The following is a 27,392-nucleotide window of genomic DNA, read 5'->3' as shown; positions in this document are numbered from 1 at the left end:
CAACAATTCAAGAAGAATTCCTCCTTCCAGTTAACGCAGCTTTATTACCAAGTCTTCTACCTCTTGATTGTTGGAAAAAAATCTATTAAAAACTTACCATCAAAAAAGTAGACACCTTAAATGAAAAATCCAAAGAATTCAAGTAACTTAAATATACTGAGCAAAATCTAGTTGCCTTGAACGCAAACTCTTGGCTAAAGACCGGCACATTCAGAGGAAACAAAGTAAGACCAGAGATAATCTACCATGCCTGTTGGCAGAATTGAAAGTCCACCCTCTGCCTCTCTTCCTAGGGACAGCAACCATGAGTGCCAGGTGTGCAGGGTGACAGTGGTGGGCTTGTCAGCATATGCCAAGCACATCTCCAGCCAGCTGCACAAAGACAATGTTGATGCCCATGATAAAGCGGAAGAGAAAGAGGAGGCAGAAGAAGAATACCTTGACAAAGAACTCATTCAACTAATCAAGCAAAGGAAGGAACGGAACCGGTGAGTTTTTATTTCTTCTTTTTGGTGTAGCATTATAGAAGTGCATTTGATATAGTTGTGATATGCTCCTAAGGACTAGATGCTCATGCTGCATGCAGCCAGTATACTTGTTATGAGAGCAATCCAGGAGAACTGTGTGGAGATTATAATTTCAGTATGTAAACATGATTCTGCTAAATGTTCTATTGATCCACTATTTATAGGGAGTACAGCTCTTCTCCATTATAGATTTAAAACAAAACACAGTTTTGCTGTAAACAATTCCCTAATGTGGAATCTTGTGCTTTGAGAGGTCTAATGCTGTTATTTTAATATTTGATATGCATTTTAACTGAAGGATTCAATAAATGTGACAGTGCTGGTATTGTTGTCCAGGGGGTAGGAGCATGGTTCTGTAGGAACCTGGCCTTTTCAAAACTGTTGCTGAACATGCTCTGTTATAAACCTCTTTTCTTCTTTTTTGTCTATTTTTCTATTTTTTATTTGTGTATTTTCTATTTGTCTATTTTTTTTAAGAGAATTGTTCTGTTAGTGTCACACTGAAATCCCATAATCCTTGAATTAAATTTTTTTCATGTTTTACCTTCCTGCTTACTATCAGCTAAAGATAATTCTAATAGCTGACTGTGTAATAGGAAGCTGCAGAGAGTAACAAGTACTGCTTTTTGTCTTGCATGTGACTCTCCAAGTGTGAATTGCTAGTGTGATGTTCCAACTGGGAATATATTGCTTCAATAGATTGACAGCATGACGATGGTATTAAAGAGCCACATGATTTTTGAAAGAAGATCTTACTTGGTTATGACTGGAAATTTCAATTAGTGTCTCAGAATGCACAAAGCTAAGGAGATTGTTTAGTTTTGAAGCCACCCTGTCATATTCTGGGGTACCCTGGTTGCTGCATGGTGGTCATGTTTTCGTATCAGTTGGTGTAGGTAGTAACAACATCATTTTTCTTAGTTCCGTAGTAAAAAGAGTAATGCTTGTCAGTGCAGTGCTATTTTGAGGCAATTAAAATCTTATAAAATCTCTGTTGGATGCAGGTTTGGGAAAAAAAAAAAAAAAAAGTACATGGCTAAATTTACTAATATAGCAAAATTGTTTCCATTAGATCATAATCTAGTTGAGTCAGCTCCTAAAACCAAAGGTATCACTCACTGATGCATCATTTCTTTGAATTATTGTCTTAAAGCTTGCTTTATCTCGTGCAGTAGCCCATTTTCCATTAGACAGTAATTGTTTGTGTGTCTTTTAGCAAAACTGGAATATGTTGAAATCCTAGAAGTTGATACAATATAAATTTTTGGTTTACTGATACCAGTAAATCTGTTCCCATTAGCAGGCAGAGTGGTGTGAAAGCTTTCTGACTTGCTTAACAAGGGAGTTAGAGCACTGTTTCTGTAATCAGCTTTTGAAACGCTTTTATTAAAAATTCCTCATTTGATAGAATAAATGCTTAGAATATTTAGAGTGCTGATCCTGGGAATTGCTGTCAGCATGAAGGTAGCATTTATCTTTAAATGTACATGTGATAATTTACCACGTGTTCATGACAGACTGCCAAGTGTAAGTATTATCCAAAGGGCAGTAGATAGTGCTTCTGGGAGGCTCTTACAGATTTGTCATTGCATGCTGTGGACTGTTTGTCTGTTATTTAAAACAAGACAAAATATTTTTTGTATCTGAGGCACAACTTCTGTAGATGCTCCAAATCTGTTTTTACTTAAGCTTAATAAACTGACACATGATCTCAGTTGTTTTATCTTATAAGTAGAATAACTGCTTTTCTCAGCCTAGCTTTCCTTCTATTTTGTATCCATTCACTCTAATTATGCTGTCTAGTACCAACAGAGTAGTCTTAAGGAAAAGGAAATCTGACTAATTTTTTCTTCTTTCTATCAAGATAACTCAAATTGCAAAGATTATACAATAGAACGAAGCTTTCTTTTCATTTGTTCTCTTATTCCAATACCTTGTAAATTGAAAGGAATATTCTCTTCTGACTTAGACAGAAATATTGAAGAACTAGTCTAACGAACAGTCCCTGCATCAAATCACTCATTCTTCTAAGAGCAATTTTGAAATACCAGGTTTAAGTAAAGGTACAACACTAGTCTTGATAGTCAAATACTACAGAACCCTGAACAGTAAAGCAGCTACATAAGCGGTCACCGTTTCTTCTTATATAAAGCATTATCTTTTCGGTGCAAGTTAAATGGATGGGGCTTGTGTAGCGTTGGACTTTAGTTGGGATAGCACCGGAATTTATCTATTTATTTATAGCATCAGTTTTTGTCTGAATTATTTTGTAGGCAAGCTGAAGCATGCTGTGCAAACCAAGAATTAGAATGTGATGATAGGAGATCACAGAGAAGGCGAGAAGAAAGAGCTGCATACAAAGAAAGAGAAGCTTATGATCAGTCTTCGTGGCATCATCATAATGCATCACAAAGAGACTGGAAATGGGAAAAGGATGATTACATTAGTCCTAGACAAGGAAAATTTTCACACTCTCAGAGGAACCTTAATATGAACAGGCATCCAGGTGGTCCAAGGGGGCGCTCTGGGTGGCACCAAAATGTTTCAGGAAGCCCTTCAAATCGGCATAACTATGGGAATTCTGGAAGTGTTTGGCATCCAAGTGGGCGAGGAGGAGCAACATTAAATTGGCATCACAGTGGCAGGGGGAGAAATTCTACTTGGCACTCAGAAGGAAAGGGGAATTTTTCTAGCTGGAATTCCAAGAGTTATGGAGGAAACTGGATGTCCAATCCTCATGGTGCAAATAGCTGGAATTTTGGAAGCTCTGGAGATGCATATTCATTAGAGCCAGTTAAATATAATATGGAAAGATATACATGGCAGTGGCAGGAGAAGGATGTTATCGATGTTCTGCCATACAGAGATCGAAGTAATAGGACTGACTCACTTGATTTTACTAGTGATAAACTTCCAAGTGAGGGAGCGTTGGATTTTGGTACTTCCAAGCAACCAGAAAACAAAATTTCAAGAAACAATGGAAAAAGTGGGAGTCCTTCCAGAGATAAAATGCATCGCTGGACTCCCTACCCATCCCAGAAAGCTGCAGAGCAGCAACCATGGTCTGAAGAGAATGTTTCTAAAACTCCAGATAAAATGGATTCTGTGTTTATACCTTTTACTGAAACATCAAGTAAGGGAAAAACTTGTGAAGCCAGTGTGAGCCTCCCAAAACTTAAAAAATGGGAAGCATCTTCCCGTTCTAATGTAACCTCAGATTACCTTGATTCTTGCCAGGTAGCGAAGGACTGTTCCAGTGATGAAAAACCTGACAAAGATGATGGCAGAAGTAGTAGGATGCCATTGCTGAAATCTCCTCTTCTGAATATCACAGACATGAAGTTGTCTTCCCAAAAGCAAGACGCAAAAAATCTCTTAAAAAATGTCAGGCTGCTGTTATCCTCAACTGCTAGTGAAGAGCAGAACCATTTGAATGCACTGAACTTGGAAACCAACAACTCCCCCTCTTACTCATCAAAGCTGCGTGGTGCATGTGCAGTTAACTCACGAGGCAACAAAGACAGTGATCTTGGGGAGCCTGCTAATAACTTGAGTGAAGCAGAACAAAAATCCAAAGATGTTCAATCCAACCACTCATTGCAAAATGCTCCCGTAAGCTCTTGTAAGAATACAAGTGATCAGAATATGGAAGAAACTGAGAAAGTATCACCAAATAACAAGTTCAGACTAGATTCCCTAGAAGATGTGAGTGATGATGAATTAACAGGAAGCGAGAAGTCAGGAACAAGAGCTGAAAAGCTGAGTCGTTCTGTTAGTTCTTGTTTACCCTGTGACACTGCAGAAGGTAAACCTGCTGCCTCTGAAAAGGAAGTTGATGAAAAGCCAACTGCTCTAAGTATTGCTTCTGCTGATCTAAAAGATTCTGCATTGCAGGTGGAATCAACAGTTTCTCCATCAAGCAATCAGGACAACTTGCATGTAGGTTTGAAAACCTCCTCCCAGGAAGAAGGGGATGAAGAGCGTGTCAAGTCACATGCTCACTTTGAAATGGAAGGTTTTGAAAATCCTTCAGATCACGATCTGCAGAAAGGAGGAAGCCAATCAGTAGGCCTCCTCCTTCCTGATTTAAGCAAACTTGGCCTCCCTGCCTCTCTGCAAAGAGATCTAACACGACATATTAGTCTGAAGAGCAAAGTGGGAGTACACCTTCCAGAGCCCAATCTGAATAACGCACGACGCATTCGGAATGTGAGTGGCCATCGGAGAAGCGAGACTGAGAAAGAGTCAGGGCTTAAACCCACCCTCAGGCAAATTCTTAGTGCTTCCCGGCGAAATGTCAACTGGGATCAAGTCATCCAGCAAGTAACCAAGAAGAAACAGGAACTTGGCAAAGGTTTACCAAGGTTGGTAGCTTTCAAGTCTAACCATGTCTGTGTTTGTTTAGGGGAGAGGGTTGTTTTTCCCCAGGTGTTAAGAGAATGCCAGAATCCTAAAACTAGGACTTCAGAATGAAGCGTTCTAATACAGCTGTCTTTTGCATGTGCAAATACTTAGCATTTTTGTGATTGCAGCTGTGGAAGCCTATTCACAAATGAGCAACAGTAGTTTGCTGCTCAGAAAAGGTTCTGGTCAGTTCATAATCATTGCTTAACATCTGACTATGGACACTAGCAACACATTTGCATTTCAAGTTCTAGTAAGTGGAAGAATGTAAAAACAGAATGAACAGATCTTCTGCATGCTATCTACATTTTTAGAGTCCCTAAAAGCTAATTTTTTTTTTTTTTTTCTGACTTGTAGATCATGCTGTCAGTTCTTAGCAACAAAATATGATTTTGTGATACACAAAAGCAATTACATTGACACATAAGATAGTGGTGCAGAATACCAGTGTAATCTCGTAAAACAATAATGTGCAACTGGGGAAGGGGGAGTCTTTTTTCAGCTGGTTTCTTACATGTGTAATTATTTTTCTTTTTTTCTTGTTAAAGGTTTGGTATAGAAATGGTGCCTCTTGTTCAAAATGATCAAGAGGGTCTAGAACTCACTGAAGAACCTGATCTGTCTACTTTGGAAGGATTCCAGTGGGAAGGGATTTCCTTAGCAGTGCCTGGATCAGCCAGAAAACGTAGCTTTTCTGAAAGCAGTGTCATTGCAGACAGAAACCCTTCCACTTATAGTTTCTTCAGTGAAGAAGCCAAAACAAGACAAAGCAAGGAAAGGCAAGTAATTGCAGCCAGCCACTCACATTGCATAACATCTGCATATGAGGCAAGAGCTGACATTGAGGCTGACTTGAAACGGGAGACCTCTTCTCTTCCTTTGTCACCATTTATGTCGGAAAGAACTGAGACTACTGGAAGGAGACACAGCCTACAGGCGACCTGTGAGGTTGCAGGCCTCATAAAACAACAGCAGGAGACCCCAGATAAGAGAACACCTCTTCTTGAAAAGCAAAATGTACTGGAAATCTCAGAAGAGAATACTCTGATCTCAAATGATGTACTTCTTGCAGTGTCTAATAACATAGATGCAGCTACAGACAGTAGTTGCACATCTGGTACTGAGCAGAATGACAGCCAAGGAATTGGAAAGAAGCGAAGAGCAACAGGAGTAAGTGTACAATTTTTGTGCAACTTTGGTATGCTGAAATATGTTATTTCCATGACAGGGGTTATGACCACCTTGGAATGATATCTGTAAGGAGGGCTTTTTCTTCATTTGATTGTCTAGTAGATTGATAAGCTCAAGCTAATTAGCTTATTTGACTTAGTTTTTAAGAATCTTTTTCATTTCAGTGTTCTTTTTAGCGCAGGACTTTTGCTTAATCTTTTTAACTAGCAGGAACAGCAAATGCTCTCTAATTTGGTAATTGCTACACTATGCTAGTAAACAAGATTTGTTAAAATATTTAAAAATTATGTACTTTAAATGAGGTAAAAAATATTAAAGATCTAAGCCACAACTTTCATCTGAATTTGTTTCATTTTCTCCAATCAAAATAATCAGACTGGTTTTGTTATATGCAGAAAGTAAGAATTGTAATTCCTTGGTGATTTCATTCTTTACACTATCAATTAAATCTGTGAAGCAGAAAATTGGAACCACGTGTATTATTGGACATCTGATCATGTAGAAGGCTGCCTGCTTATTTAATATTTCATCCTAGTTGACATGAAAATATTGGCACCCACTTTGTTACCCTCCCTACTTCTAAGAGGAGAGGGAAGGACAAATTATGTGAAAATGTACAGAGTTGTATATTTTCTTCCCTGTGGGTACAAGTGATGCTTCTTGAGAATGTGATTGTTTGATTTCTTGATTTAGGCAAAATTGCCATTGCAACTTCTTTTAATAAAGGTGTTTTTTGTTTTGTGTTTTTTTCTTTGTAGGAGGGATCTTCTCCTGAAATCCCCAGTCTAGAAAGAAATAATAAAAGAAGAAAAATCAAAGGTAAAAAAGGTGAGTGACTGTCATGAATATATTTGTCTAGGATAGAGGTTACAAATACCTAGTAGTATTCTGACTTGGCTAAAATGGCAGTTCCTTAATGTTACTTTGGTGCTTCTTGGCTCTTACTGAAGGTTATAGGGTGTACTCCTATCAGGCCTGCGAGACCTGTAAGATTAGAGCCAGAGCAACCAGGTACAGTGAAGTCCCTTCTCTCTCTATCATGCTGTGGGAGTCCTGACTTCCAGAGAGCTACTGAAATTCAAAGCAGTGGAAGAACCCACTGGTACATTCCTCTCTAAATAATGTTCTAATTTTTCCATTTTACAGTACAAGATGCAGAGGAACAGGGGTTGACATTTCTGGATTCTTCCCAATTTGTACCATTGCCTAACAAGCCTTTTGTATCTCTTAATACCTGTTGGTGGCTTGCTCAAAAGTATACATGTTTAGAGGCATTCAGGATGAGCCCTGACTTAATGAAGTTGTCCCTAGTGTTGCCTTCTACTGTCATCATAACACATTCTTCTCTAAAGAGTCCCATGTTAATGTCAGAGGTTGTTTCTAAGAGACTTCCTTCCTGCTTGCAGTTCATGTTCACAGTTGCACAGATGGGACCTGTGTTTTCCCCCGCCACTCCTGACAGAAGTTATGAAGGGAAAAGAACATCCATCACTCCATTTTAGTTCAGTAGTCCAGCTTTTGTGTTCTTCTTCTGGATGTTCTTACCAGAAAACTTGTACAGGAGCCACTGAGTCACCTGGGCTGTGTTCAGTTTTGACTATTCCTGCCCTGAATGTAATTGAAATTAATATGGAATGCCTCATTCCTTCCTTCCTTCTCCTCATTAAAGAAAGCAGCTCTGATCTTGGCATTAGACAGGCCTTTTTCAAAGAAATCTAACCTGTCTGTATCACCACATAGCAAAACTAATTATCTGTTTTTTAGGAAGAATAGTTTCTTTGGGAGCTCAATCATTACATCACCGTCTGGGAGCTTTAGGACCAGAAGCTTAGTTTTCATAACTAAGCTACAAACACAACTTTCAAATGTTCCATTTCTCTCTCTCTTTTTTTTTTTTTTTTAATTTTCTTAATTTCTATTGAGTTGTTCAGAATGCAGGGCAGTTAATATGGATCTTGTAGGAGCTAGTTTTTCCCTATGTGAAAAGGTATTTTTTTATCAGCCTGTATCTTCAATGACTACTGTCTATAACAGAGACTACTACTCTAATAATGCATTTGACATAGAGCAAAGTAATGAAAAAGAGAGACTTTTCTATCACTGTATCATTGTGTAAATCTTCTAAAAGAAACTATAACCTGAATGAAGCTGAGCAGTGCACAGACTGAAACTTAATTGGCTTGAAACATCTCTGTAGTGAAATCTTTGAAAAAGGAGGATCTTTTATTGAGCACAGAGCTTGGAAACTGTTGTGAGATTGCAAATGCAAGTCTCGCTGCCCACATGCTATCTTGGATAGTACGTGGTTTTAGCATTTGTTTCCTTTTGTCTTCATATGTCTTTTCATGGCCTCTGAATTAACTGAATAACTTATTTCATGCTTAGTTTAAGTTAGTCTCTGCCTTTTTGATTACATTAATGAAAATTGTGTACTTGTACTTTATATGTATTTATACTTCAACAAAAGATCTTTGTGGAAGAGGGTGACTTCTTTTGTTCAACAAATTAAGTCAATGCTGGCAAAACTGCAATTAAAAAAAAGTTAATAGGGTCAAAGTTGAGATCCCATAAAGAGAAATTCTTGATTTTACTCTTCTTCCATGTAATACATGAATGTTCCTGTGTGTACTCTTCAGCCTCTTCTGCAACTATTAATGCTTGACTTAATCTATGTTTTCACATTCAGAGGTGATAGTATTTAGTGATCACGTGTAATTTATTTCAATGTATTGCCATATACAATTATTGCTAAATTATATGTTGTGTGGTTGTGTGTGGTTTTTTTTTTTTTTTTTTTTTTTTCAGAACGTTCTCAGGTAGACCAGTTGTTGGCTATTTCACTGAGGGAAGAAGAATTAAGCAAGTCCCTGAGTAGCGTGGACAGCAGTCTCTTGCAGGCAAGGGCTGCCCTGCAGGCTGCATATGTTGAGGTTCAACGGTTCCTTGTATTAAAGCAACAGGTAACAGTAGGCTTTTGAGATTGTCTGACCTAGATGTTAGCAGCCTGAGAAGCTGCCTTAAGTAGAATTGATTTAAATCACTACTTTTTTTGCAGATAACAATGGAAATGAGCACGCTGAGAAGCCAGAGAATCCGGATCTTGCAAGGGCTACAAGGTAGGACATACTAACAAACTAAAGCAGTGGAATGCTAACTTGCATGTTCTTTGAACTTGGTGTCTAGTAAAAATTTCATGTAACTAGAATTGATTCATTTAAAATGTGGAACAAAATGGAGGGCTTTCCATATTTGAGTCTTCATTGTTCAGGTATGATCTGTTGTCTTTGGTAATGTTGTATAGTGGTTGTCTTGCAATTTTTTCTCTTCCTTATCTGTTTGCCAGAAAAAAAGAGCTCTTGGAACCACTGACTTTTATTGCAAGAATCTGTAAGTTATGAATGTGTTTTTGTTCTTTTTTTTTTCTTCACCTCTTTTGCCATTAGAAACATATGAACCTTCTGAATTGCCAGAGCAACTTTCCAGCAGTGTCTCAAGTGAGAGAAGAAATAGCAAATCTCAGCTGGCAGCTGATTTGATTCCTGCGGGCTCCTTCTTGCCCCTTTTGGACACTTTGTCTCCTGTACCTCCACTGGGAGCTTCTGTTCATGTCAACACACCAACACCATTCCAGTCATCCTCTAGCCTCACACTGACTACTCCTGCAGACTCCTCAGTACAAGTTAAACGAGAACCTGTGTCTCCAAAAGGCTTGGAAGAAAATACAAATCGTGTACTCGAGAACTCTCTATGTGTTTCACGAACAGAAGTTGTGGAGCAGAAGGAAGGTATGTGTGGCTTTTATTTGCTTTAAAAATAGTGATAAGAAAATGTGGGAAATGTTATTGTTTGTTTTTTTTTTCCCCAGAAGAATACAAGTTGGGTGTCAAACCCGCAGCCTGTTGTGCAGGAATAAACTCCCGTAGGCTTGTGTAGTCCTTTTGCAACTTAATACTCTTAGAAGGTGGGACCATCCTTACAACATATCCAAATGGACTCCATTTTTTAATTGTTAAATACACGCAAATGGTCGTTTTCTCAGAAATCTAAAAGCATTCAGTTAGCCAGTGACTTAAATGATTTGCCCCATTCCTTTGATTCTGTGTACACAGGTAAACATGTTATTTCCTAGCTATATTTTTTTAAAGGATGGATAGCTAATTGAAATAGCAGATCTGCTTGTGTACCTATCCTTCAAACACATAGGAGTATGTGCTTTACGTGCACATTTAAGTATAAACAGAAAATTGCACGGAAAGCAAACTTTGAATAAATATTTATTGCTGTGGAGATCAAATATAACGCTAGTCTCTTTTCTTCAGAAGAGATCAGCCAGAACAATTCTGTGTATCCAGTTATCTCTGCAACCATATCCCTGACAGAACTGGCAGCTTGTTTCCAACAAACTAATCAAAATGTTCAGAAGCCTGCTGAGGACAGGGGAAAAGATGGAATTTCTGAAAATCCTTCTCATTCGTTGTCTGATTTCAGCAAGAGAGAAGCAAGTGATAAAGTGGCTGAAAGCTTTTTACTGGATCAGTGTAGCACCTCGCTTCCAGATCGTTCAGTCCTTCCAGAAATGCCCGTGGATAAAACCCCCAAACTGTCAGCAGATGTGTCTGAACAACAGACAGCAAACACTCTAGTCCCCGCAGAAAAAGGGAACAGGAGGAGAAGAAAGTTAAGGAAAAAGAAAACTCTGAGGGCAACTCATGTGCCAGAGAACAGTGACACAGAACAGGATGTAAACGACCCTAAGCCCATCCGGAAACTCAAGAGTGGAAAGGTTTCTAAAGGAGAAAAAGTCACTACATCCACTCCTCCAAAGCAAGAGAATGGAGCTACTACTCAAGCAACAAGAAACAGAGATGAGAACGATAGTGATGCTTCTCTGGAACTAGTGGAAATTGCAACGCCACAATGCGAGGTGGTTGACATTGGTTCATCAGAATCAGGAGATGAGAAACCAGACAGCCCATCAAAGAGGGAGTCACGCAGCTCTGTGGACCAAGCAGTCCTAGAGGCATCTTGCTCAGGTTATGATGAAGTGAGCTCTACCAGTGAGATTGGCACAAACTATAGGGATGATGTGAAAAAAAGGTGAGATTAGTGCTCAAAAGCATTAAACAATATAAATATATTTTTTTCCTATTCAGAAAGTTTTACAACATCAGTAAGTTTTAATTTAATTCAGAAATGAAATGAGAGAGAATGTCTTCCTCTGTATGTCATAAATTAAATTTGCTTCTTTGATCCTCCAGACAAATGTGTATTGTTCTCTCCCAGTTTCTCTGATAATTGGAACATGGCCCTACTGCATGGAAACTATATTTTTGAGCTTACCTGTTTTAGGCTTTTTTTCTGCATAGTGCATAGTCCTGTGTTCTGGAGTATTACTTATACCATTGTCTTGTCTGAAAATGAGCAAAGTCTAATCTTTCTACTCTTATTTTCTGTGTTACAGTGTAGCTGAGACACAGACTTCAATATCATCACTAAGAGGATCAAAGAACTCATCTGGTATATCTTTTAAGCTTTTCATCTTGTACTTTTTATGATATATTGCAAGAATTCCAGTTATGTCTAGATCAAACTGCTTCTAGAGGAATTTAGCCCTGAAGGCAAAAACCTGCACTAAAAAAAATGAAGTGTGAAGTGATAAATGCTCACTTACCCTGTCCCTTGTTGAATGCTTTGTGCCTTGAGTCCTTACCGCCCCATTCCACACAAACACTTCTACACAGTCTTCATAGAGCTGTCAGATAAAAACTAATACAATCCTTTAGTTATTTGAAAGATCTTTCTGGACTTTATATTATACAAAGATCTTTCTGGTATTTTATATTACATTCTGCTACTTACAGGCTCCAGCTTAGAACTGCAGTGAAATCTGACTATAAAGATGCTGAGCCCCCATAATAGTTCTGCTGTTTGGTAACACAAAGAAACAGTGTTTGCCTGAGTTCATTCAAGTAATCCAAGTACATGTGTCTCTATCCTGCAGAAGTGTCATCAGAGCCAGGTGAGGATGAAGAACCTACAGAGGGGAACTTTGAAGGACACCTGGCTGCAGTGAATGCTATTCAGATTTTTGGGAATTTATTGTACACCTGCTCAGCAGACAAAACTGTTTGTGCTTACAATCTGGTTGTAAGTAAGGTTGTGACGTTGGTTTAAGAGTAATTCCAGTCACAAGGTTGCAACTCTGTTTTTATAAAGCCTTATTATGTAATTAAGGAAGTAGCAGCTCTTTTGAGTGCTTAAATTTTTTACTCTTTTTCTTCAAACTTCTCTTCCTCTCCCCTTCCACTGTTTCACCCCATGAGAGGGGTAAGAGGACATTGTTGCATGTCCTAACGTTTTTGTTAGCTCTCCCACACTGCTCTGTCAGATCACAGAATGGTTGAGGTTGGAAAAGACCTCTGGAGATCATCTAGTTCAACCCCCCTGCTCAAGCAGTTTTCCTTAGAGCACATTACCTAGCATTGTGTTGAGATGGCTTCTGAATACCTCCAGGGTAGGAGACTCCACAACCTCTCAGGGCAGCCTGTCCTGAGAGGTATTACAGACCTTTAGTTTGACAGACCCTATACTTTGCTTTCTAGAGCAGGAAGTGTGTGGCTATCTTTGAAGGACATACTTCGAAAGTGAACTGCCTCCTGGTCACTCAGACGAATGGGAAGAATGCTGCACTCTACACTGGTTCAAGTGATCACACTATCAACTGTTACAATATCAAGGTACTCAAAGTCTGCGGTGATTAACGTATACTGATTTTTTATGTAATGTTTCTTTGCAAATATAAATGAAACAAGCGTTTTAAACACTGAGCTGGGCATGAACTTCACTTTATACCTCAATAGAGGAGAGCAGAGAAAAAAAACAAAAAACAAACATTTAGTGATTTTACTGGTGCAATCTTTTGATCCTTTGTCTAGTTCATTATTGCAGTTTTTGCCAGAATAACATGATCGGATCTCAAATATTGGGAACACTAATGTGCAGGACAGTTGTTTGACTGTGAATACTGAATTTGCCTTAATTGTGTTTGTAACTTCATTGCTTATGTAAGATGCAGCTCTCTGTAGATCAACTATTGAGAGAACAGGTGGAAGAGCATTCTGGGGCTTTTTGAAACTGGATTTCAAAGGAGAAGCTATAGGAAAGGTTGTCCAACATGCAGATGCAAGGACTAGAATCATAGAATCATTAAATATCTGCTTCAGGTGGCAAACTGCCAGAGGTTTTGACTCTTAAGCTGGTGATTCATAGTAGTTTCCTGTAGAGAGAAGTTCATGGGCATTTCTTGAACTCAAGTGTGTAACGGTGTGTTTTTCATGTATGGCCTAAACTTGTATATACATTTGAGGTTGTGATTAGAAGAAAGCTTTTAGGGCTATAACTGGTTGATGAAGTAACATCAAGTCTCAAAGATGGGAGTGAGCTGATTAAAATCAGAATCTAACTGCCAGGTGACAGCAGACACTGAGATGTTTTTCTCCTACTTTGCTAGTTCAAAAAATGTGGCTGGTGGGTGAAAATTATTATTCAGGCTTTTTTTCCCTCAATTGTTTGGAAAACTTTCAATAATTCTTTCTATTGCCAGACCAAAGAATGCATGGAACAGTTTAAATTGGAAGATCGAGTGCTCTGTTTACACAGCAGATGGCGAATCCTTTATGCAGGCCTTGCTAATGGCAATGTAGTTACCTTCAGCATAAAGGTTAGTTTGTTCAAATATTGGCACCTAAAAGTCTGTTGTGATGCTGTTTCTCTCCACTTTTTGTTTATTTCATTTCTTTCTCTTGAGTAGTAAGTATATTTGTAATTAAAGTATTTTGGTATAAGTGATTATTTTTGGCCCCGCTTTTTGGCCTTGATTTTGTTAGTGCCTAGAGTTGTCCCATCTCCCCTGTCTTCCAGTTGCCTTTCTCTTAACTGCAGCGGTGATGTCATATTTTTCTTAGTGATACTAAGGTTCCACCTAGTCTACCAGTTGTGCGTTATGAGGATTTGCTGACAGAGATGATTATTTGTGAATCTTCCTGTGAATCCTTTCTTGCCTGTGAAAGTAGTGTGAGAGACTTGAATGTGTCGCTGCTTTGGCCTGCTCCATTTACAGTTTTAGGGACTTGTTTGTATGAGTTTCTAGCAAAGAAGCCTAAACAGCAGCCCTGATATTTAAAAGAGAATAAAAATTGTTTAAGTGAATTATTACTCTGATTATTCTTTTTATGGAGCCTTGACTAATTTCTCAAATTTATCCTTTCTTTACTTTTTATGCCCAAGTTTTATGGATCTACTAAGCTTTCTTGACTTGAGTATTAATGTCCTAGCGGAATATCTTAAATTGTCTTCAGAAAACTCTTCTATCCATTGTGAGGGAAAATGTCTTTCTTACTATAAAATCATTTGCTTTTTAAGTACTGTGAAATATCCTAGAGGCTTTGACTTCATTAATGAACTTTGAGAAGAGATGCATGTGTGTGCTCGCATGTGTTTTTCTCTCTAAATACTACTTTCTGCTTGTTTTAATTCTGAAGGAGGACTTACTGGACTTTTGCTCAATAATTAAGGTGGTTGTTTTTTAAATACAGAAAATCAAAGCCCAACATTAGGAGTTATTTCCTCAGTTTGGAAACTTAGTTGTTAAGATGTAACTCCTACCACTGTTGATATGCAGTGTTACTGATCTGAAATCAGATACTATACCAAGTACCTCACAGAAAGGACTCAGCAGTCTACAGTCAGTGTCATAGCAAAGTTTTAATTCTTAAATACAATTTTTTCCTCCCCTAACAGAACAACAAGCAAGTTGACACCTTTGAATGCCATGGCCCTAGAGCAGTGAGCTGCCTAGCCACAGCTCAGGAAGGAGCACGCAAGTTGTTGGTAGTGGGCTCCTACGACTGCACCATCAGTGTGCGAGATGCACGGAATGGGCTGCTTCTCAGAACTCTGGAAGGTCACAGCAAGACTATACTCTGCATGAAGGCAAGTGTCTCCAAAAATACGTTTTTGACAAAAAATTCATAGAGCTGTTCTTCTTTTACTTCTTCATCTAATAGTGAGCAGATCATGGTAGGGAATAGATTATTTCTGTACCTTAAATAATAAAAACCGAGAAATTTGGTAGGAAAACTCTGTCTTGCTGCCATGTCTCATGTTCCCATCATAAATGCTGATATTTGTGTGAATGCTTATTTCATGTTGTTAGATGATTCAGGCAATCTTCTAATTTGAGTTCCTTGAAATGGGAGAATATAGGGAAAGTTGGGGAAAAGGTGAAGGTAGCTTTCACATACTTTGATTGTACAAACCTCTTTGGAAATCAGGGAAGAAAAATGTAACTCTGGAAAAATATTTTTCATTTTTAACAGAAGAATCACTATTCATTCTAGTCTAAATACAGTCTTTACATAAATTGTGGTTATTTACAGGCTAGGCTTGGAACTTTTAATCTGCTGAGCATGGATGTATTTTAGGACACTGGTAAATGGACTTCATTACTGGTATAGCCTTCTGTCCTCACAGCATCACATATATCACGTTTCAGATAATGTGACTTGTTTATAATTGTTTTAATTGTATTGTTCTAAATGACATAAGCATGCCCACTTAATGATTTCTTTATTGTTTAGCCTGATAGACGTAACATGAAGTGTCTGAGGTTACAGATTGGAATATAAGTTTGTCTGTCTGCTTTGCTCAGACCACAGTCATCTACAGATAGGGGAGGACTGTTCTATAAATTTTGTTTATCTTTGAAATGAAGCAGTGGCACAGCCTTTGCCCTGTGAACTCTGTCCAGCTTGTGTGTCAGCATCCTGTGGTCCCTCTGTGATCCACAGTGGATCTGTTGAGCTTTCTTTCTATACTAGTACTTGTCAGGAGCACTGTCTTAAGTTACCAAAGTGCACCACAGATTCAGTATTTCCAGGAAGCATTGGGCTTTTTTGTGCTTGTGGGGAGCTGTATTCTGCATTTGGTTCACTGGGTCTCTGATCTGCTTAGCTATCCTTGGTGACAGTCCATGGGTAGGATGACATAGCCTGGTGGGCTGCAAGTTAACAGTGTCTAATTCCAATTGTGAAGTAGCAGAAGTCAACGTTAAGGTAGCTTAGAATATTTTCTAGCTCTTACATGAAGAACCATGTGTACATTTTTTCATACTCAGTTGATTTTTTTGGGCCTGCCAGATACAGGAAATACTATGGTGCAGCTTCAAACTGAGCAGAACCTGAATCCTTTGCTTGCTCATTTTCATGTCTGCTACAGAAATAAAGAATATTCTTTTTATTTTTTGAAAGGTTGTGAATGATCTGGTATTCAGTGGTTCCAGTGATATTCTTTTTATTTTTTGAAAGGTTGTGAATGATCTGGTATTCAGTGGTTCCAGTGATCAGTCTGTCCATGCCCACAACATTCATGTAAGTCTCATATATGAAGTTGGAATGATTTCTGCTGTTAAGACAGTGAAAACTATCTATAATGTCTACTGACTGTGCTATAACGTCGGTATTTTAAAAAATTCTGAATGTTAGTGGAAAAAATACCTTTCAGAAAAGGTAGTCATATGATTTTGTTAATGTGACAAAGCACTATAGTAATTAAGGGGGGAAGTAGAAGGTAAAATACCTTGGGAAACACCCATTAAACTTGATTCTTGTAATATGACATACAGCACCCTTTTATCTGGGGATCTTGGTTTTACAAATACGACTACAAAAGTGTGCTGATAATGTGGAAAGGGTTTTTGTAGCTATGCAATGAGTGAGACTAGAACTTACCACAGCTTTACTTAGATTCCCCCAAAAATTGTTTATTTCTCAGTATTTAGCTAAATTTGCTCAATGATTTTTTTGGCTACATAAATACTCCTAGTACTAATAGCAGAGTACCATTTGCAGGATAGGTGGGAACAAGTAGCTAATGATGGAAAGAGAGGAAGAAGTCTCTTCATAGTGGCATGCATTTCTATTGGACTGGAATGTCTTTTTGTTAAGCAAAGAAAAGGATAAATCGTATTTGATCATGATTTAGAAGTGCTTTCACAGGAAGTCTGATAAAAGGTGTTTCTGTTCTGTGGTGAGCATTGAAGCTAGCTACCCTATCAATGTATAACTAAAATTGTTCTGTTTAATTTTGAAATATATATTGTCTCTGCATTTTCTTGGCACAGACTGGAGAACTGGTACGGATCTATAAAGGCCATAACCACGCAGTAACAGTTGTGAACATTCTGGGGAAAGTGATGGTGACAGCATGTCTAGATAAATTTGTTCGTGTTTATGAACTACAGGTAAGAGAATAGCTGGTTATTACTGAAATTTATATAATGTGTTAATGGTTTCAGGGTCAAATGTAGAGGTCATCTTTGTGCTTACAGTTCTCCAGCCCATTGATTTTTTTCCCGTCGCTCAGAATTAATTTGGTTTTACCAGCCGAAATACATGGTTTTAAAAGAGCTTAACCTAAACCATTTTTTCAGAGCTTGGTTTATCCAAGGGTTATGACAGCCCAGAAAAGTGGGCAAATGTTAGTTTTGTCTGTATGAGAAACCAAGTGCTTGGTTGGACAGAAAGGGTTACAGAAGTAATGCAAGTAAAATAGTGAGCTTTCCTAGAGGCTACAAAGCTTGGAATCCACCAGCGGGGGCATGGGTTGCTACTCAGGAAACTTTTTTAGGAAGCATCATCATTTGCTGTGAAAAATACATATTAACTGTCATGCCATTAAATGCCTGTTTCTGTTCCTTTCAAGTCACATGACCGCTTGCAAGTCTATGGAGGCCACACAGACATGATCATGTGTATGACCATCCATAAGAGCATGGTAACTTCCTTCTTCTTACTGGGTTGTTATATCCACGCACATATAGACAGTTTTATTTTTTTCGGATAATGAAATCAACTTGCTCTCTAACTAAGACAGAGGTATTTAGAAGTGGCAGCTAAAAATCTGCTACAGAAGCTTTGTATTTATGTAACAGTATTGTCAGGGGGAAAATTACCTTCTAGCTTACTGTCATTTTAAAACAGTAGTTCTGTTTACAATTATGATTACAATGAAGAATATAGAAATAAATAGTAAAATATTTCCTCTTTTCAAGCATCAGTTCTGTTTGTCGTCTATGAAAGACAGTGAAACAGATGCTAGAGAAAAACTTCACTTATGGTCAAATCTAGTAACCCTTCAAAGGACTTAGGCAAAGTTAGGCAATGGACTTACGTGTACAGATTCTGTCATGTGTCTGCACTGCAAGATAGGATTCTGAAGTACTTCTAAATAAATACTTCGATGAAATAGTCATTAAGCGCACTTACTTGCCTGATGTGTAGGAATTTCCCAACTTTTTTCTGGATTATAAAATAAAAGGGTATAATAGTTATCTGTAATAACAGAAATTATCTATGAATTGGAATATCTATAGCACTAGCTTCACTTCTCATGTGAGTGAGATGAAGAGCTAAGTGCATCCAGGCTATGTGCTGACAGTCTGAGACTGGAACTCTCCCACACTAATAGTCTGTTTGGGGCACTCTGAAATCAGAGAAGTGTTCAGATGAGCAGCTTTTGAAGAGTGAAGGACAATAATTTTCTGTAATAGTGTAAGAAGTACTAAGTAAGTCTCTTACCCAGAGCAGATTGGCAGTTATATTCCAGTGATGAGTTTCCAGTAGGCAGAAAGACTTGAAATAAACAACAAATTAAATCTTCATCTTCTTGAGTTTTCTGTATTATGTGAAGACTTGGTTTTATTAATTAATCTTTATTGTAGTACAAGAATCTTCTTTCTGAGAATCTGATGTTCTTGCTCACCTTTCCACACCATCCTTTTTTTTATATTCATTTAACCAGTTAAGCCCTGGAAGTATATTTAATGTGACATTTATACATAAGATTCTTTGCTTTTCTCCACTTCAGTGGCTAGTAACATTGTATTTTTGTTTTCTGAACTCTTACACAAATAATAATATCAATGATAGAAAATATGGAAATATTTCTTATTCATTAGTAGTTTTTTTTATAAGCTATAAACGCAAATCTCAAAAGAATTAACTTAGACACATTTTAAAAATTTGGAAAACTTGCACGTTGATATTTTGTTGTTCTTCTCCTAACATACTTAAGCTTCTTTCAAAATTTGACTTCATTTTTTCTATTATTCCCAACTTGCTTCAAAAATATTTCTTTTACAGATCTACACTGGATGCTATGATGGCAGTGTCAGAGCTGTGAGGCTTAATCTCATGCAGAATTATCGTTGCTGGGTGAGCAAAATGTTTTTAGCCTTGCTTTGTTGCAATTTTTAACCTAATTTTCTGGAGGTGGTCACTAGTCAATCTTGGATAAATTGAGCTCTAATTTACTATAACTCAGTCTTTTACCTATATATATATATCATATATATATCATCATGACCTTTTTATGTGTGTGCTTTGGGGCAAGTCAATAATAGGGTCTTAAATTATTTTTCTTTTGTGCAGTCTTTAGATAGTGGCATGTAATTCTTTAAAACAAAAAAAAAAAAGTCAGCTGAGTGACACAGAAAAACTATTTTACTTTGCTAAGTAAGTTCAATTAAATTTCCAATGGCTTTGTCTAAGATAAATTTAAATTCTGTAAAGGCTAAGTTCCTTTCTTCCTCCTTCCATTCTTACTGATGGCATAAGTTTGGTTAGAGGCAGTAAGAATCTCTGTAAAATGTAAATTAAAAGAAGAGACCACTGAGAATAACAATGGAATAAGAAGGTTAAAAGTTATAGGAGGCATGTGTGTGAGCAGTCTTGACAGAATATTGCTGAGGTGCAAGAATAAAAGCATTAACTAAAGTTCTTTTTCCCTAAGTTATTCTGGCATGTTTTTTCTTCCAGTGGCATGGATGTTCACTGATCTTTGGCGTTGTCGACCATCTGAAACAACACTTGCTAACTGACCACACCAACCCAAATTTTCAGACCCTAAAATGTCGTTGGAAGAACTGTGATGCTTTCTTTACTTCCAGGAAAGGTTCCAAGCAGGTGTGTGGTTGAAATAACATTGTTATATATAGAAAGATAAGAATCCTAACTACCAAGTGCTGTCACCACAAGTGTGGGACTTCTATTTCTCTTGAAGATAGTTAAATTCTTCTATTTGTAATGGGCCTAACTGAATATAGTTACATCATACAAGGCTAACGGGGTTCAGCTTGTGATAGATGAGGAGTGCAGCTGCCTATAACATGGATATGGTAAATTTAAAACATACTGTTCTTAAAATCTTAAATGTAAGTGGTAAAATTCTCAAAATACCAAAAGAAGTTTTGGGAACTATACCTAAGATGTTCAGTTTTTGTGGGATAAGTTTTATTGTTTAAGATGAACAAGCATCAGTTTGAAATATTTTTTTTATTCTTTTAATTTCTATTTGCACACACCCCCTTCGTTTTTGTGGATGCTGATGCTGTTTGTTCTTTACATGAGATTGGTTTTATTAGCAGTCTTTGTGTAAATATAAGGCATGAATTTTTGAGGTTTAGAAACTGAGGTTTCTAAAATCTTAGGCATTTTGGTGTTGTTATTTTTTGCCTGACTTCTTTGTTTCTTTTCTAGGATGCTGTAGGACACATAGAAAGACATGCTGAAGATGACAGCAGGATTGACTCATGAAGCTTTTCACCTCCCACATTGGGAAGTAATTTTATGTCAGAATTATTCCAAATAACATCAGTTTCTTACTCCAGTCTTTTCTCTTTCTTTTCACACTTGGAATGCAAAAAGGGAGTGGGGCTGAAAAGCCTTGCTACAGAGACTGCAGGTTGTGTTGCACTCTGTAGAAATAAGGTTGGTCTATTAAGACTTGGCCCAAATGTAAGATTCTTGCAAGTTTTTAATTCACTGACAAATAAGAATGTTCCCCCCTCTTGTCTGCCTTGTTTTTTAAAGAAGCTTATTCTTGAGAGTTTTAGGGAAGTACAGAGGGGTGTTTAGAACTTAGATTACAATGGATGCTGGTGTTTTCACACTCAGCTTGAAGCCTGTTAACTGTCTAACTGACATATGACTGTTCTTATGTTGTATCCAGGTTTTTAGATGACTTTAATAAAAATCTGCAAGCCAGAACATCACAAATTCTGACAGTGTAACCTGAGTATCTACTGTACATATTGGCTTTATTCAGAAAAAGGAAAGGTATTTTATGGAGAACTGGAATCAGTTTTTTAATGTTAACTGTAATTTAGTTTTTAATCATTGTCTAAAAATTGCTATAATTGACACAATATATACAGTGACAGACTGCCCTAAATATTACACTTCCTGAGGTATTTCGGTGGTAGAGGATTTTTTTTGTGTTGTTTTGTTTGTTAAAGCAGTCCTTTAAAAGGTATGCCAGTAGCAGCAAAGCATCTCCACTCACATGCTTTCTGATCTTAATCTCATATAGGTCCTAATGTTCAGGAAAGGAGGAACCAGTATCAGCTTTTGTTTCTCAGTTAAATACCAGTATAACCACTACAACTTTGATACAACACCGGAGTTGGATTCTTTATTTTATTTGGAATTCCTGTATCTGCATTGCGTAGCAAACAAATAGAAATTCAGAGGCACTATGTGTCCAAATCATCTATTTCCATGGTATTTTATTTCTGTTGTGAACTGGCTTGATTTGCTTGGGCTATGCTTGGTTCACAAAAAGTCAACTGGAAAGAATGGAGCAGGATTTTAAGGGGTTTTAAAGTCTAAAGCTCTTCAAGCAGAAGCTGGGGATACAAAATGCATATTGCATGTAAAAATCTTGTTTCCAGAAATATACATAATTTATACAGGGAAGCCAGTGCAGAGGAGAATGTTTCTACTTGTCCAGGTTCCTCTGCAGTTGTCTCTTGGAGTTGCAAACTTGTTCTCATTGGCCTGTGAAGTTCAGTGAAATGGAATTCTTATATTTGTGATGCTCTCTTAAACAGTAAGACAAATCTGGCAAGGACATTTTTGTTCGCTTTTGACTAATTTCCAGCTCAGGATAAAAAAACAGAGGTTTCCTTAAACTGTAACAAAAGGTAAAGAAATTCCAGTGTCAAAACCAAGCTGCTTAAAAACAAATTGAGCGCTTTTCAAACAAATTGCATGACTTTTTCACTGGTATCTAATTTGAAACTTCATATGCCAGCCATAAACCAAATAAATTTTATAGCTTAATTCTTTGACTATAAAAAAGTCTTTTAAGGCTGAGACTGTGATTGAGAGAAGCCCATGGATGCTCAGCTCTGCCATCAAATGAAGGAATTTCAGGGCCTTCTCTGAAGCACACAATTTTTATTTTGTCTTAGCACATGAGCATCATTTCTCTGTATTTGCTTGACATATGGATGTTGTTTTTTTCTTGAGTGACAAGAACAAGTTATAGGAACAAGTTACAGTAGCATCCTACTTCAAACACGTAGGAATCCTTGAAGTTCCAGTGCTCTTGTTTTTGAGTATTTTTTGTTGTATTTTTTTATTGTTATTATTTTAATTAAACTGTTTGTAGACAGGAGAAATAAAAACAATATGCGACTTACACCCCAGGCAGTTTTGAGAGTTTTATGTGTTTTTTTGGGGGTAGATTTTTTTATTCTTTTATTTTTGTTATTATTATTATTATTATGTGGATGAAACAATTTGAAAGAATCAAGTTCAGGGAAATCTCTGAGCAGTGTAAATGTTTTCTGATTGCTCTGGAGTCTTCAGGAGTGTTTTCTATCTTTTTTCTTTTCATGGCCTAGAAGCAGAGGGCTGCATGAGATTTAAACCATTTCCAAAATTATTGATATTCAAGAGTTTTTGAACCACAGTAAGGGAGCATGTAAAGGTGTGGGGAAAAAACGATGCGAACTTTTCAAACTATTCTTCATAGGCTGTTATTGAAGTGACGGTGTGGAGCTGTGTGTTCTGAGGACAAGTGTGTGGAGTAGTTGTATGTAAGAATGGTGTGTGAGTAGATTTTCATAATTTGTGATTCTTCTCATTCTGCCAGCTGATGACTGTTTTAAGGAACCTGCAAAGATCCTTCTCACTAGGTGTTGCAACAAACGCAGTTATTACACTTTATTTGCATTCCTGATTAGTTAATGGGTTTACCTTTTCTAGTTGGTGTAAAAGCAGACTTCCTCTTCTTGTAGACCATATTTCCTTCTTGGTCCTTGAAAACAGTCCTTCCCAAAAGCCTGGACTTCTGAAATCCAGCTTTAACAGTGGTGTCTTTTGGTACTTCTTAGGTTGTTTCAAGAGCATTATTAGAATTTTAAAGTGGATGGGAGCCAGGAAAATAGCAGAGATGCACAAGTATTTGTAAAAATTTTGCTTTATAAGTTTAAACACACACACACACATGTATAATATTGCTCAGGGGTTCAGAGGAAAATAATGTGCTGCTTTGTCCTGAGGATATCCGAAATGGATTTGCTATGAAGTTGTCATGTGGATATGAAGTTCCACAGACTTCTTTGAACTTCTTCAGGAAATGCAGCTTTCATTAATGGCCATTCATTTCCTCTACACATAGAGGAGAGAGATGGTAAACTGATGTATTAGATTGGTAGCCATTAATGAGATCCTCTCCAGTCTTGCAAGTTAGGGTTCTGACTTCTGATATACCTCTGGTCAAAAAGTGAAATAACTTTGGGTAAGGAAAAACTTATAAAAATTTGACTGGGGATACTATTTGCCTGAAAAGCAGCACTGCACATCTGAAGCCTCTGCTCAGGACTGTTTTTGTTTAAAGTTCGTTTTTTTTATGCAACTAAAAAGCTGAGGGTGGAGAAGTGAGTAGAGTGAGGATTTATTTTATGGTTAGCTGTGTTTTATAAGTCAAATGTTAAACAATAAGCTCTGGACTTGCCACATGGCTGTCTGAAAATGGCGGCAGCTTTCAGGTACAAGCCGCCATTTTCTTTTGAGCAGTACTGACATTGTGCTTAGTCAGCTGTGAGCCTCCTTGGTGGATGGCAAGTGCTCAAAGCTATTGTACTTATTTGTAATAGAAAGAATGGGATAGGCATAACTGAGCACAGTTAGATATCATTCCCTTAAAAAGTGGGGAATTGGCTGCAGCGTACATATGTTAAGGCCTACTCAGGCTCAAAAAGGAGATTGTCAATAGCATAAAGTGACCACTTAAAAGTTCAAACGTGCCACAAAGTTTAACCTTACCCAACAATTTCATCAGAATTTCAATCATAACAATGCTAAGACTAATTGTATTCCTTGCTCCTTTTCCCTTCAAGTTACAGGAGAAAAAAAGAAAAAAAATCTAACTGACAATGCAACACTGTATGGCCTAATGCTGCTGCTGCTTTGTGGGGAAGGGGCCAGAGGGAAAACTGTTGCATCTGTTGAAACAAAAATGCATTCAATACCCCAGCTTCTGTTTGCCATGTGTAACTTATATGGATTGCAGTTCAGCTGTGCAATGTCTTTTGAATTAGTGCAGGTTTTGACTGTTTAGTTGGAAAGTGTGCATTATGCTGAATCAAGGTAAAACAATAACTGAAAGCTCGCAATAAGCTGTAGGTTTCCAGAAACAAAAATGTGGTGTTGAGAAGGTATTTTCCTCTTTTCTTAATGAAAACACAGGTACAGTGAGTCTTGGTTTTCAGGCTTGTATGGTACTATCATTCAAACATAATCTAAGTTGTCCAGAATTGCAGAATATTTTAGGAAGGATAAGGAAGCAGTCTCAGCTGCTGTTTGTAAAATATTTAATAGTGTAAGTAAGAGCAAACTGTGTAGGTATATATTCTGTTATATGCACCTGCCAGCTTCTCAAACTTCATTGTGCTGCAAGTAAGTGTTAAACACAACAAGTGTTTTGGAAGAAAGAAAATGGGATAAAACAACATGACTGAATATTTAATAACTTAAGCTGTGTAGAACATTTGCACAGATTGACCTTGCTTTTCCTCTTTCATTTTGTTACAAAGCTGTGAGTGTAATAACAAAACTTCACACAGCAAAAAATGAAAAGAAAATAAAAATAAAAATTCTTTATATTGTTATGGTTTGTCAGCCTGATTCTTCTTTGTTTTGAATATCATGATTCTTTACTAGGGTTTGGTAGAACATGACATTCCCTTTGAGGGTGAGAAAAAATCAGACTGGCCACCTTGGAGCTGTATATTCCAGTGGCCAGGCTTCAGCACTGACAGGACTGTTGAAAATTTTCACTCCCAGTGCACAGGAATCTAAGACTCATAGTTCTGCAGGGAAAATGGAAACCGTCCACCCAGCTGGGATCTCTGAGGTGACACACTGACTCCCTTGCTTTGTGGCTTGTTGCTAAAACATTCTCTAAAGCTATTGGTTGTTCGCTCACCAGGACTTTAAGGACAAGGTCTGAGTTGCCAGTCAAAAATCCTGATATATTTTTTTGACTGATGGATTTTCTTTTTTTATGAGGACCACAACCAAGTGTATCTCTGCCATATTTTTGTGTGGAAAATAATGGCTTATTGGGGATACCATGTGGCTGGAACTTAGGGATCCTGGTCTTCCAGTCATCTTAATTTGTGTTAAAATAAAAGTTGAATTTAAAGGAGAATAACCCTTCCTTACATGAACTATAGGATTTTCTTACTCTTTTAGAGTATGTTACAGTGCAAGACAACATTAAGAACTTTATAGTCAAAAGATTTTCTGTTTCTTAGTGATCTGTCAGTTAAATTTGATACTTATTGGAGTAAGTATGCTAGCGTTTGGTTTTGCAATTTTTCTTTACAATAGTAGCTTGTTTTGCATTGTTACTTTTCACTACTAAAGAACTAAGACTATTCATCTTTTGTTGCCTTAATTAGGCAGCTATTCTAATGATTCCTTAGATTGCATTTTTAAGCCTCACATGAAGAAAGGGAAAAAAAAAATAAGAGCTTTTAATTTGACTAGCTACTTTTCATATATGTTAACATTTAATTAGAAAATAGAATACACTATTTAAAATACAGACTTCACCAAAAATTTTGTGCATACATGCATGAGGCAAGGCCTTCCTCTCAGTAGAAGATTCTCCTGACCAAGTCTGGTCTCTTCACACCCCTTTCTTGCGCATGTTTTTCTATCCTATTTTGTACTGATTAGTGATTGATCAGTTCTGAAAGCCTGTCAAGCTTACCTGCTTTTTTTAATGCATTCAGATCATGAACTGACTGGCGTTTGAGATCTTAAACTGATTTCACGTTTGCAGTAAAACTACAGAAGCTGCTGTATATTCATGAGAATGATGGGAGAGTGCTCAGTATTCATCCCCCTTTGTTTCTTCAAAAAAATAAACTCTAAAGGATAGGTCAAAACTCAGTTGATGTATTTTCAGTTCAAACTGTACTTACACATTCTAACCATCTTCCCCAAGTGGTCACACCAACGTTAAGTGTCTGATTCTGCTAAAACTCACATCTTACAATAAAGAAATACTGAATAATGTCAGGAAATACTTCTATACTTCGAGTGTGTTGTTGTTCATTGTTTTAGTGCATAACCTGTACTAAAAACCCACTGCTTATTTGCTCTCTGCATTAGTCTGGTGTTATTTTAATTTATTAAGCCCCTAAAATTTACTGTTAGGTTGTAGTTAGTAATTCTTTAATCTTCTTCCTAATCATTGGCTCCCTAGTTTGCGGTTAAACTGCAAGAGGGATAATGATCAACTAAAACAAGAGGTGGAAACACCTTTTAGAGGATCTGCAAATCACTGATAGGAAGGCAGAACAGAGGAAGGTTTTATCAAGGAAAATTTAGGCTAGCCTTGACATACCCACTAATACAACAGCCCCTAAATTATTTGCCTATACACTGAGAAGATAATACAATAATAAAAGGCAATACTATGTTCCTAAATGTAGAAGTAGTAGATGTGATTCTTTTACAATATTCAGAAAAATGGAGCTTTTACTTCATAACCAGTAAAACCTTTACTTCATAACCAGGGAAAGGACTCTGAGTTGGGATCCAGCTGGTTTTGAGATTAAAACAGAATGCAATAACTGTTAGTCAACAACATAGAACCCTGAGGACAAAAAAGTGTGCGTGTATGGTTTTACATGTACATCTATATATAAATAAAAATATATATATGTATGTATAAGAGATTTTCTTTCCTGAGCGGCTTTCTTGAAAGCGGAACACCACTTCCTCAGTTTTACGGAGAATGCAGTTATGATGAAAAAGTAAAACCATTCAATGTGTAACAGATAGCATGGGGATACTAAAAATGTTTGAGACCAAATTGCTTTGTTCTGCCATTTTTACTGAGGCACTAGAC

General features: G+C 37.3%; 1 protein-coding gene across 3 annotated transcripts in view; it reads left to right on the top strand.

Moving 5' to 3' along the window:
• Nucleotides 1-21,907, top strand: part of ZNF106 (zinc finger protein 106) — a 37,115-nt gene extending 15,208 nt beyond the window's left edge. For 2 of the 3 annotated variants that reach the window (XM_032188108.1, XM_032188107.1), the window contains exons 4-22: nt 294-488; nt 2,801-4,891; nt 5,480-6,101; nt 6,881-6,950; nt 8,928-9,082; nt 9,178-9,238; nt 9,566-9,907; nt 10,442-11,219; nt 11,584-11,639; nt 12,124-12,269; nt 12,725-12,859; nt 13,726-13,842; nt 14,922-15,113; nt 16,487-16,549; nt 17,302-17,421; nt 17,883-17,954; nt 19,322-19,393; nt 19,997-20,143; nt 20,717-21,907. In XM_032188108.1, coding sequence (XP_032043999.1) covers nt 294-488; nt 2,801-4,891; nt 5,480-6,101; nt 6,881-6,950; nt 8,928-9,082; nt 9,178-9,238; nt 9,566-9,907; nt 10,442-11,219; nt 11,584-11,639; nt 12,124-12,269; nt 12,725-12,859; nt 13,726-13,842; nt 14,922-15,113; nt 16,487-16,549; nt 17,302-17,421; nt 17,883-17,954; nt 19,322-19,393; nt 19,997-20,143; nt 20,717-20,773 — 5,491 coding nt within the window. In that variant the 3' untranslated portion in view covers nt 20,774-21,907. The remainder of the gene's footprint in view (nt 1-293; nt 489-2,800; nt 4,892-5,479; nt 6,102-6,880; nt 6,951-8,927; nt 9,083-9,177; nt 9,239-9,565; nt 9,908-10,441; nt 11,220-11,583; nt 11,640-12,123; nt 12,270-12,724; nt 12,860-13,725; nt 13,843-14,921; nt 15,114-16,486; nt 16,550-17,301; nt 17,422-17,882; nt 17,955-19,321; nt 19,394-19,996; nt 20,144-20,716) is intronic. The other variant, XM_032188109.1, reaches the window with a different exon arrangement.
• The last annotated feature ends 5,485 nt before the right edge of the window (nt 21,908-27,392 follow it).

This window comes from Aythya fuligula, chromosome 5, assembly GCF_009819795.1.
Source record: "Aythya fuligula isolate bAytFul2 chromosome 5, bAytFul2.pri, whole genome shotgun sequence".
NCBI classification, from domain to species: domain Eukaryota; kingdom Metazoa; phylum Chordata; class Aves; order Anseriformes; family Anatidae; genus Aythya; species Aythya fuligula.
Note: the sequence above shows the minus strand (reverse complement) of the source record. Positions and strands in the feature narration are given on the sequence as shown.